This window comes from Panthera onca, chromosome A1, assembly GCF_046562875.1.
Source record: "Panthera onca isolate mPanOnc1 chromosome A1, mPanOnc1 haplotype 2, whole genome shotgun sequence".
NCBI classification, from domain to species: domain Eukaryota; kingdom Metazoa; phylum Chordata; class Mammalia; order Carnivora; family Felidae; genus Panthera; species Panthera onca.
The window spans coordinates 183,695,577-183,708,464 of record NC_138339.1 but is presented as its reverse complement, the minus strand read 5'-3'; the positions used below and the strand labels follow the sequence as shown (position 1 = coordinate 183,708,464).

General features: G+C 39.2%; 1 protein-coding gene across 1 annotated transcript; it reads right to left on the bottom strand.

The window, feature by feature from the left end:
- Positions 1–5,935: 5,935 nt before the first annotated feature.
- On the bottom strand, positions 5,936–10,248 carry SLITRK1 (SLIT and NTRK like family member 1). The gene is made up of 2 exons (XM_060636867.3): positions 9,629–10,248; positions 5,936–9,132 (listed from the first exon to the last, which is right to left on the bottom strand). The coding sequence occupies exon 2, from the start codon at positions 9,077–9,079 to the stop codon at positions 6,989–6,991; it is 2,091 nt and encodes a 696-aa protein (XP_060492850.1). The 5' UTR covers positions 9,080–9,132; positions 9,629–10,248; the 3' UTR covers positions 5,936–6,988.
- Between the last annotated feature and the right edge of the window lie 2,640 nt (positions 10,249–12,888).

Sequence of the window (12,888 nt, the reverse complement as noted above, 5' to 3'; positions counted from 1 at the left end):
ATTCATTATTTAGGAACCCTGAAAAGTTCACTAACATTAATTTACAATTCCGTGATGACAAATGGTACTTAACCATTTTCTGTATAAGCTACCAAAACACAAACTGGTGCTAAATATATCCAATTAGATAAAGTTAACTGGACTCAGAACTAAATCAGATTAGCTATAGAAATTATGTAACTGAACAGAAATTAGCAAATGATTATTATATGATACCATTTCATATATTATACAACAAAATATTTTAGATATAATAATTTAGTCACGTAGGATTACTTGTAACTATAAAAATAATTATTTTAATAAATAAAAATGCCTGAACTAAAACATGTGGATTCTACTATAGTGTATAGGCAATGACATTGTTTTAAATTCATTCACTATTTTGCAATCTTATTATTTTATGGCAGTGGTACAAAGTTCTTTGTGTGTGTATGTATATATTATATATAATATATATATTAATATTCAAATCATATTGCTATTATAATAATGAGCATTACTTTCTCATATCATGTACAGTTCAAAAACGTTAAAAAGATCTTGATTTAAAAGGAAAGTATACAATAAATATCACAGAGTCTGGTAAGAGCTATTATTGTTTATGGTAACAGTGGCCCTTTACACTTATCTCCCTTTCCTGGGAGGCACAGACTGCTTCTCTGATAGCAGTATGGATTAGCCATTTATCATCTATATTCGAGGCACTTCTCATTTTTCACTATATATTGACTTTTTCTATCAATATGCTGCAGCTAAACATGTTTCCTTCCTGTATTCTTCTGCCAAGAAATGAAATGGAATTAGAAGCAAAGGGAATAAGGCATAGAAGCAAGTAAATGTATGATTTTGCTTACTGCTTCCTGCATGTTAAACCTTTGGACTATACTACTAAGTAACTGAATATTAGCTTTCAGTAAACAACACATAGCTATGGGATTATTAGCTTTACAGCACAATTATAAAAGAATATTAATATTTTATTAAAGTGACTAATCTATTTTATGTATATAAACAACACAAATCAAAGCTAAGAACCAAGGACAACTATTCTGAAATTCTTATGATATCATAAAATACCTTATTAAATTTCCTAAACTTATTTGATTTCTCAAACAATTAAAATTAAAAAATGATCATTCACTTATGGTAAAATCGCTTTGTTTCTTTTTAGAATGATTAGATAAAAAACTCGTAACTGAAGTTACAAAATTGCAGACATTATTCCCATTTTACAGAAAAAGAAATAAACTAGCGGATAATTAAAGTACTGCTTTCATTTAAAAATATCATTTTAAGATTTTCAACTATTTGCATAACAACTAATAAAGCTGATGTGACCATTGCACTTTTCCAAATGGCTAAAAACCTAAACCACTTCAAAGAAAGAAACACAAAATTTTCTAGTAGTATTCTAAGAATTGCCAATGGTGTACCATTCTACAATTACAAGGATGGATATAGTTCAGCTTTGTAGGTTGTAAACTCCTTGAGGTGAGAAGTGCCTTATTCTCTTTTCCCAAAAGAGTTTTCCCAGTATTTTTCATGTAGCAATTGCCCAATTAATGTTGCCAATTGAATATTTAGGTTCTTACTCATTCAAAATTCTTTAAACTATTAGATAATTCTTTTCTTGCAAACCTCAGGCAAAGTTCAAGTTGGAAATATAATTATATTTCAAGTATGTGATATAGCATATATTTAACAAATAAATGGATGGGAAAGAGTAATTAATTAGATAATTGAGGTCTAAGCCATATACTGTAATTGCTGGTCAATTGAGGCCAAAGAGTTATATTGGGCTTCAATAATCAAAGATGATTTCTTCAGTGGTTCATTTCATTATAAAATTTTAGTTCTAAATACTTAATCTGTTTTTTTTTTTCTTAATGATTCAATTTTTTTGACAGCAATTTTGGGTTACAGCAGAGTCAATACTGGTTCAGATTTCAGGATTGCTGTTTTTAACATGTGTTTTCATGGAACCATTTAGTGCTATATCTTTAGGTTTTGATACCAAGAAGGAAGTCCTGAATGTCCTGTGTATTACTTTTTATAACAACAATAAAAATATTTTTGGTAAATTTTTATGAAGAAGAAAATGTCAGGGGATTACATGAAAAATTTATTTTTAGTCTTCTTCTTATTTTTATGGTTCAGGGCCAAACTGAAGCAAATCCTATACATTAAAAATCTTGAGTATACATTTCTTATATCTACTGATACCATAGAGAGTTTATCTTTTATAAATTAAATAATATGTTTCATTTGAATAATACCTACTAAAATGAAATCTTTTTTTTTTTTTTTTTTTCAACGTTTTTTATTCATTTTTGGGACAGAGAGAGACAGAGCATGAACGGGGGAGGGGCAGAGAGAGAGGGAGACACAGAATCGGAAACAGGCTCCAGGCTCCGAGCCATCAGCCCAGAGCCTGACGCGGGGCTCGAACTCACGGACCGCGAGATCGTGACCTGGCTGAAGTCGGACGCTTAACCGACTGCGCCACCCAGGCGCCCCTAAAATGAAATCTTAATCACAGTTTATATTTCCATTTTTCTTCAAATAAGCTTACATATTAAAAAAATAGTATTGGGGCACCTGGGTGGCTCAGTCGGTTAAGAGGCGGACTTCGGCTCAGGTCATGATCTCGCGGTCTTGAGTTCAAGCCCTGCGTTGGGCTCTGTGCTGACAGCTCAGAGCCCGGAGCCTGTTTCAGATTCTGTGTCTCCCTCTCTCTGACCCTCCCCCGTTAATGCTCTGTCTCTCTCTGTCTCAAAAATAAATAAACGTTAAAAAAAATTAAAAAAAATAGTATTTATAAATTAGCTAGCAAAAGAGCTGAATTAGAAACCACTCTACTTAATATTCTACCAACACATTAAAAACACACACTTCCTGTGTTCACCCTTGCAAATTTATCCATCTCTCTGTACATACCAAATAACACTTATTAGCAACCTGGAAAAAGCTAAATTAACAAACTGTCCTTGGAATTACCAATATAATTTTTAACACATTAAAATGCCTGATAATTCTAATTACATCTGACATAAAAACTATTAAGAAAGAGAATCCTGTTATGTTAATGTTAGATCAGCTATTCCAGCTTCCTCTGAGTAAACATGTAAAAATGGTTAAACAATAAATTTCTATGGCAACAACTTAAATTCTAGGATATTCTTAGTTACAGCAGCAACCACAGAAGCTACTACTTTCTTTAAAGCAATGGAACTAAACAACATACCTCCTTTTTTCCTCCTTTTCCATCTGGCATAACTAAAATCTCTTACTTTGATGAATTAAATATGATTTAATTGGAAACAAGATATCTAAACTAATGCACATGGCAGCTAGTTATATGAACATTTTATATAAAGGCAACAACAATAAGGTAGGCACTTGTAAATGAAAGTTATGCGCTAAGACCATATGTATTATGTATCCTGAAAACTAAACTAATACATAATATATATTACCTTAAACCAAAACTAACATATATGGTTATATATTAGCTTATATATATAATTGCAATAGAGATTCTTTATCAAAATAAAAATTCTCTAAATAATGAATGTTCTTTTACATTAAGTCATTGAATACCTTTTCTACATGGATTTTTAACATATATTAGTGTTTATTAAAATATTTGATAATTCTAATATTTTTAGAACCAATAAATAGAAAATTTAATGATTTTAATTTGTATAATTGATAAATGCATATAGCAATTCATCTTTTTTCTTTTATTTTGCCTTTTTATACAATCTTGGACAACACACTAAAGTTATCTCCTCTAAATGTAGGGCAATTTTCTTTTGCTGCAAGGCATATTGGAAATATAAAGAGCTACCTATACATACTCAATTAAGAAGATACAACTTGGGTTTTTGACTTGTTATAAAGTATTTCTACAGCTCTGTGTATTTTTTTTAAGGATACTCTTCTTTAAGAGTTTATCCTGCTAAATATATACGACCATTCCATTCAAACAATGAGGTTTGGTAGGGCAAAGAAAATTGAGTTTAAATACCACTTCAGTATCTACCAGTTATGATCTGAGTTATCGCTTACTCTCCTCAATTTTCTCATCAGTATAATGGAAATAGCAATATTGTGAGACATTATCACAATATTTGTCAAAATTTGTGAGGGTTAAATTAAATAATTATGTAAACTATTTAGCACATGGCTGGCTCACTCAAAGATGTTAAAGCAGTATTTAAAAACTAAGTTTACTCTTTAAACTTGCTCTATATCATAATTTATTTTTAATTAGTATGAACAAAAGTTCTTGCCCCAGTGAAGACCTTCTAGGAGAAGTTCTAGTTTCCTGACTTAGACTAATCATGTATTAGTTTTAAACATTACTATCATGCTTCACTAGATTTCTTTTAATATCACTTCCCACCAGAGATGTAGAATATCTACATTTAAGGTCATAATATTGCTGAGTATACGACTCTTCCCCTCCTCTCCAACTTTTCCATTACAAATAAATCTATTGATTGCTTACAGGGAACCCAGTTGTACTCTCCAAAACAAGAATTCAGTCCTTCATAAGAAAAAATAAATAAATAAACAGCCCATAATATTTGTCAGAGGATAGTAGGTTACAATTTCATCACTATGAAATGCAGTCCACAAACAAAAGAATCAAGAGAGAAAATGATGAATGGCCTTAGGTATAGTCATAGTTTATAATAAAGATTTTATTTAAAAACTGTTAAAATAAATAATACATACTCTAGAACATCACTGTTCTGGGAAATTACTTCTCTTTAGAATATGAGCTCTAGAAGGCAAATCTTACTACTACTGGTCTGGGAGTTTTCATTAGCTGATTTACAATCATATATATATAATCATATATATATATATATATATATATATATATATATATATATATATATTTAAATCTGTGGTCTGCAGTCTTTTAATACACTTCTCCAAGGTGGATATGTGGTGGAATGCAGACCCCCATCAATATGTGTAGTTTTGCTTGCCTTTTGTCCCTTAACTGCTGATAAAAGACTGCTTAGAAATCCCAGAGGGATATGATTGAGGCCAGGTTACACTGGCTCATAAAATTCAAACAGTTCAATGCTTTTCTTGTTAATTACTAGGCCACAACTAGAAATCCGAACGATGGGAGAGAAACACTTCTTTAGGATAATGATTGATTTTCATAAAGATGAGTGCTTTAACAAATTTCAGTGTGCAGTTGTTGGGGCGGGGAGGGTGGGTGGGCACTAATTAGTTTTACCGTTTTCAGCAGATGTTGAATTCAAAACGCCAGCAGCATCTCAAATGCCAGTCATTAGGGCTGTCTTTCATCGAAGAGTGCTGACCAATGAAATCTCCACTCTGTTTAATGAGACCGATCTAGGCAGAGTCAATTAAATCAAATCTCTACTAACATCCTTAATATATCTGCAGTGTGTGCAGCAGCAGCAGAAGCAGCAGCGAGGGATTTCCAGTATTAATAAAGGGATTCACTGCCGCATAAGGAGAAGGGGAAAAAGGGGCGGAGGGAGGGAGAGTGTGTTGGGGAAGACCTTGCTTTACAGACTGGGGAGAGCTGGAAAAAGCCCGGGTGCGGATGGAGGAGGAGGGGAGCTACGTAAAGGATGAAAAGCTAAGTAAAACGCTTAAAGAGCCTTGATGTAGTTCTAGAAGGGATCCACCCCCAACCGTCCCCCTCCCCCGTCCCTTCCACCGCAAATCCAATTTACCAGTTGCAAACATGAAGCTGGAAAAATGTAAGGACCCAGAGTTGAAAACATTTTCACTTTAATACTGAAAAAATATGCCATTATAAAATCCTCGAATAGAATTAGTAAGTTTCACGTGCTTCCTCGGTTCTTTTTTCCTACTTTATAAGTAAGATTTACACCAGCACAGAATTGCTACCATAAGATCGCAGCCTAAGCACTAGAATGACATTAATTGGTCATGCTTAACTGCCTCAAAATCTTTTTTTTTTTTAATAATTACACTGATACTATAATAGAAATCATGGGTACTTATTTTACATTCAGATGAAAGGCATTATTGGATATGTATAGAAAAATATTCCCCCTCAAAAAAAAAATTAAAACATCACCATCAAAATAAAAGAAAGAACCCAAAACAACCCCTAAAAACTCCGCTCAACAAAATACATTTTTAACTCATAAAATGGACCGATGATTAGCCATGCAAATGTCTTAAATAAAACCTTTACATTTTTTTTTCCACAGTAAACGTACGTACGCTCTGAACTGCCTACCGATCACAAATAATGGCGAAATGGCACTTTCTGATTATACTGTGTTTTGTTTATAGAAAGTTTGATACGATGGGACTTATCAGGTAAGAGGGTGGGTGCTGTGAACGTGACGCCGTCTCCAGTCGCCGAGGAGGGCAGCGTCCCTGGAGCGCGTGGATTCCATGCGAGCCATGCAGCACTTTTTGTTTTTGTCAGAAGTCAAAGTTATTTATTTACAATACATTCATGCCTTCGTGCAACTGCCCGTCCCTGCATAGCCAACAGGGAGCCATCACGCCCCCCCCTCCTCACGGGGCTAATCCACAGGGGGAAAAATAGATATCTATCTCTCTATATAGATGTGGGGTACACGTATATATGTATAGGACCGCAGCAGACATCCCGGTCAGCCCCAACGCAGAGGGCTAGTTCTTCGAGCAGGGCCCCTGCTGGGTTTTATCAAAAGGAGCTCGCTGCAAAGAGCGATTTGGCAGCGCTCTCCCAGCTCACCACAGTCTGCTCTTTGTTTCCAGAAGGGAGCTAAGGGGTCAAACCCTCTCAGCGGAGCGAGTTCACAGTTATTTATTTACTTATGTCCATAAAGCCTTGGGGCACGCTGGACTTGGGTCTGGGCTCCTCTGACCCCTGGGATGCCAGCCGGGTAGGGGATTGGTGTGGGGGGGGGGGGGGAGGGGGCGCATAGCCTTCCCGCTCCCCTGCTCTACCCGGGTTGGGGTCTTAGTCTGAGAGTGAGTGGGAGCCACAGTCATATACTCTGTGGGCCCCATCTGCGTTGTAAGGCCCATTGTGCCAGTAGGAAGAGTCACAGACTGTCTGTAGGGAATTAATTTCGGACGCCGAGGAGTTGGCGTCCCTTCTCTTAGATCGTTTTCTATTCCTCAGGATAAACACGAGCATGCCCACTACAGTGAAGGCGGAGGTGACAAACACCAGCAGCAGTCCCGGGACCAACACCGAGATGGACACCCTGCTGGTGTCTAGATAGGAGTTGGAGTGCGTCCCGGTCTCCGCCAACCCAGTGCTGTTTTTACTGTGCGAAGTTAGCGTGGGCGAGATCCTCGCGTACAGCTGGGGGCAGATCTCGTCATTGGAGAGGAGCATGAAATCCTTCCTAAAGAAGTTCACCGGCGTCTCACACTTGAGGTCGCTCATCAGCACTTCGGAACCCAGGCGTTCTGCCCATTGCTTAAAAGGCACAATGGTGCAGGAACACTCCCAAGGGTTTCCGTGCAGGTCTATCTGGATGATGGAGGTTAACTGGTCCAGTACCCCTGCCACTGGAAGGTACATGAAATAATTGTTGTGCAGACTGAGCTTAGAGAGCGAGACCCCAGCGAACACGTCCACGGGTAGGGACCTCAGCAAGTTGTTGTTGAGAATGAGGATCCTTAGTTTGGGCATGGCATTGAAGGTGCCAGGAAGGATGAGCTGGATTGCATTGTACTCCACGTTCAGATACTCGAGGTTTTGCAGCCCGGCGAATTTCTCCCGGGACAGAGTGTCCAGGTAATTGCTATCCATATACAGCCACCTGAGGTCCAAAAGGTTCTTAAAAGTGTTGTTCTCTACGGTGGCAATGTTGTTGTTGCCGAGGTCTAACAGAATGAGATTCTTGTAATCCACAAAGTGCGATTTTCGGATGCTATGTATCTTGTTATCTCGAAGGAAAAGCTCCTGCACATTGGAAAGCTTGGGCTTCAAATCAGCCAAGCTGCTCACGTTCCGGTTGTTGCAGTTCATCTTTAAACCCGACCCTGGGATGTGGTCGCAGCTGCAGCCCCCAGGGCAAGGCAAGCCATTGGTTTGGGGCTTGTTTCTGGCGCCGCCGGTCGCTATCGCAGCAGTGGGTCTTATTTTGATCTGCCAGTTGCCTGGGATCTTTGTACCTCCGTTTGGAGCAGACCCTGGGGTGGCATGATCCTCTTGCCCATTTGTCTTGAAAGGAGTTGGCAGGGGTCCAGGAGCGAAGGTCTCTTCTTGGGCAGGGGGCGCCGGGAGACTGGAATCCACTCTGTTTTTCAAAGGACACAAGTCCTGTTCCGTGGTTTCATTGAGGTCTTTCCCCTGCAGTCTGGTGGGGGCTTCACAGACAACTCGGCCGATCAGAGCATTTTTGGGAATGTTTTCCAGCCATTCTTTCAGGGAGAGGAGATCACAGGTGCAGTCCCACGGGTTATCCTCTAGCAGGATCTCAGCAATGCCAGGGATTTGCTCCAAGACCTCCTCATAGGGCAGCGTTTTCAGCCTGTTTCCCCGGAGGTCGAGGTGGGTGATGGGCACATACTGGAACACGTTGGCAGGTAGGGTGCTGATGAGATTGTCATTTAAAATGAGTACCTCCAGCTTGTTCAAGTCCTGGAAGGCCCCCGGGTCTATATCCCGTAATAAATTAAAATCGGCCTGGAGGTATTCCAGATCGTCCAGACCCAGAAAAGTCTGCTTTCGAAAAGATTTGATCTTGTTGTTGTTGATGTGCAGCCTTTTCACCAGCTGCAGCCCCAGAAAAGCCCCAGGAACGATTTCATGCAAGCCATTGTTTTCCATGTGCAAACTAACCGCATTATAAAAGTTAGCAAACTCATTAGGGAAAAGTCGAGTGAGGGAATTACCATGCAGAAATAGATGGTAAAACTGGGAAGTCGGGGCGGTGAAACGCTGCAGACTTGTAAAGCCCTTTTTTTCACAGTCTACGTGCAGGTCCCCTTCTATCTCATTGCAGGAACAGATCTTCTCTTTACAAACGTCCCCTGTAACGTTTCCAGCGGCAAAACAAAGAGACGTCTCCAGCAACAGAATCCAAAGCAGCATTTTTAAAGCGAGCAATTCATCCCCGATCTCATCACAAAGTAACAGCGACCATCCTGCTCGCCACAGACACAATTCAAGTTCATTTAGTGCTCCAATGTCCGAACCCAGGGAAGGAGAAGAAAAGGGTTTGGGGGGGTGGGGGTGGATTCCTTCCTCCCTAACCCCCCCGCACTGCAACAACCCAGGCGCCAGTCAATAATTATATCCACAAACTATCCAGGCACGTAGTGCAAGGCAAGCAAAAAAGAAACAAAAAGAAACAAGAAGAAGAAGAAGAAGAAGAAGAAGAAGAAGAAGAAGAAAGAGAAGGAAAGAAAAGTAGAAAAAATAACCCCACTCTCCCTCAACCCTTTAAAAATTACCAAAAGAAGTTAAATATATACATATAAATTAAAAATACACCCTTACAGAATCTGATCTAGTGGTCCTCACTAATCAGGAAGGGAACAATGCTAGTAATTAGAAGCAAGTGCATGTTAGAGAAACAAGCAGAGGGTTTGCAGCGTAGTACAGGCGCACCGCCTGTGCATGGCTGTGCGTCGGACTGACCTTGCCTCTCTGATACAAAGCAGGGTTTTCGGCGGCTTCTGTAGCTGAGGCGGCTGATGGAGTTCTTGCTGTGGTTGCAGGTTGCCCAGAAGTCCCCCCGAGGTGCTGTCCAGTCCCCCCGGTGCTGAAATCACGCCCGACCGAAAGGACTCACGCTGCCGAGCCAATGGCGCTGGAAAATTTCCGCAATCGCTGCGTTTTGTGGCTGTCCATCCTTTTCCTTTCCTCCCTTTCGGTCCTCTTCAGCCGTTTTTTCTGGGCTCCAGCTCTCGGTTACTAGCTCTTCTTTTCTTTTTCTCCTCTTTATTCTGCTCTTTCGGAATTACGTGGAGGGGGCGGAGGGCGGGGGGCGAGTTGTCTGAGGGAGGGAGAGAGCGCGAGAATGGGGAGGGGGTAGAAGAGAGTTGCTAAGAAGCTCTGCTTGTTCCAGCCTGGTGCACTCTGAAAGATCTGACACCCTCTGCTGATCTGCAGTAGCAAAAATCCATCTGGTGAGGGAATGCTGAAGGAAAAAAAAAAAAATCAATCCACGTACAGGGCAAGCGTTAAAAATGTGGGCATTAAAGGCTGTCGATCCAGATAGACGCTTATTTTAAATGGATTATTTAATTCTTTTTTGCGTGCTGAAAACTTTACCCTTTCCTTTCCTTAATGACCTCACAGCCCCCACTGGCTCCAGCGTTTGGAAAGGAGTGCTTTTAAAACATTTATTTCCCAATGGCTTGAATAAAATTAGTGTCAGGGTGTCAAGCGAACAGCAATTTGAGGTAATTATACTGCACGCCATTTTCATCGGTGCTTTAAATGCATTTCTTCCGTCTCTGCAGTACAATGTTTTATGCTATTTGATGTCTTTGAAACCTTTTTTTTTTTTTTTGGCTATGTTTAAAGTGATTATTTGGAACATATAATCGTATCATATATATTTTTTAAATAATATACTTGGGTATGAATTTTTTGTTGCATGGATATAATTTAGGCACATACTTTTTCTTTTTTAAACTTGGTATAGAATTTTAGTCAATTTGGTTGTTGAGAGTTAGGTTTCTCTGATGATATTTCTTGAATGTTATTTAAGTCTGCAGGGTGAAAATACAATGCCTGCTTGCGTCTTTGATTCCAGACCCGAAAGCTTTCACAGAGAACCGGAAAAGGAGGGAGGGAGCAGGAAAAAATCCCAATATGATTCGTGAGTGCTCTTAAAAAACCACTGGCAGACTGGCACGCGCACCACACACACACACACACACACACACACACACGCACGCACGCACTCACTCACTCAGACACACTCACAAAGTTTCCGAATTTGAACGGACGATTTTAAAACGCATACAAGTAAATAACCAGTTGCATTTTGAGGGAGAGAGAGGGGGAGTGGGGAAAGAGAGAGAGAGAGAGAGAGAGAGAGAGAGAGAGAAATCTCCGGTCTCTAAGGCCCTGTTCGAAGCTTCTCTGCAGGTAGCTAGCAGTTTCTCTTCTCTGGGTCACTGGTGCTAGTGGAGCTTGGCTAGGGCTTTTCTCAGAGAAGGAATCTCCGGTTCCTCAAACTTAGATGGAGCTTATAAAAACCAAGTTCTACAAACACCCGAGAGGTGAGAAATGGTGAGAGACTGCTGCTTGTCAGCTGTTCTGCTGACTTTTCTTATTAGTGTCAAAACCTTTTCAGTGAATGCATTTTTAAAATTGTGCACATTTTAGGGTTTGAATTTACAGGACATGATGGTGATGATGATGATGATGCCCTTTCTTCAGTCTAAGTAGAAATATGTTTACATCAGTTTCCCTTTCAACTATGTGTTATGCAATTGGATAGCTGTTAATATGCCTGCTAATAATCTGAATAAAAGATCCAATATTCAAGGATGTGTGCATTTTGAAAAGACTGGAGAGTCAAAGAATTCCGGGAAGGACTAGAGATAGGGAAATTCAGAGAAGAGTAGAGGAAAATTTTTTCTTGGGTCCAGAAGCTAATTCTTTGGGGGAGGCAGTTTTCGTATCTATAGACAAAATTTTCATATAATCAAATGTATTGTCTTCTGGTGAAATTCAGCCGGAGAGCATGGATGAAGGTTCAGTGTGTGTGTGTGTGTGTGTGTGTGTGTGTGTGTGTGTGAGAGAGAGAGAGAGAGAGAGACAGAGAGAGAGACAGAGAGAGAGAGGCTGAGAGAGAGGGGAGGCCTTTTTTTAGACAACCTATTACACTTCTAAAACAATTCCCTTCCTATTTAATTTAACCCATTACCACATGTAGAAAGAGAAAACGCTTAATCTGAAACCATTTCACTGAAAAAATGCTATGCAGTAGAGCTGCAGAAGTGCTGGAGGAGTTATACTGAAGAGAAGGATATTTCTGTATCTTTGTAACAGGACTCAGGTCTGAAACTTCTTAGCCCCAGAAAACACCCTGTGAAAGGCAGCCTCTTTCAGTGTCTGTGATTGATAGGGGTAAGTAGGCTCTGAAGGGGAGACAGAAAAATGCTGTCTGTTTAGGAAGAAAAGTATTGATGGTAATCATCTAAAATCACACTTTTTCACTTAATTAGTTACTTGTTTATTCAACTTGCTGAATAAACTCTTTATATGAAGAGACCGAAAGAACATATTTCAGTTGATTTTAAATGAACAGAATTGAGGTAGCAAGCAACTGATATTCACATTTCACCCCTCCCCCACCCATTAAATTCTCTCTCTCTTCCTTGATTGCTTCTTGCCTCTCAAAGCACCAGTCACATTAGAAAATTTACAATCAGGGTTTTCCTACTTAGACACATTACAATTTGAAGGGGGGAGTTACCCTCCTCAAATAGTTTATTATGTCTGTACTCTAAGAAAAGGTGTGTGGTAGTGTCAGATGAGCAACCAAATCAGAAGAAAATATTAGGGAATATTACCTAGATGAAGATATTCAATATAAAGTTGCAAGCTAACAACACAGATACACACATGTAGTTCCTTTGAAAATGCACCCTCATTAATTAGCCAAAAAATTTTTCTTAAAAATATTATTGTCCTAAAAATTCATTTCAGAGAAATAAATCAGTCCAGGAAAGCACTCCCATCCCTCCAAAGATTAACTCTTCGAGTACAACAGTAAATTTCTTGGTGGGAAATTAAAAAAAATATGGCAATGTGTATGCGATCTAAACATTTCTAATGCCTTAGGGGAACATTTCTTAGGCATGAACTCTTTTTAAAAGGGTTCTACTGTATCTATTTGAGTTCAAGTGAACTACTTCAATTGCTTTGCCTCTCATAAC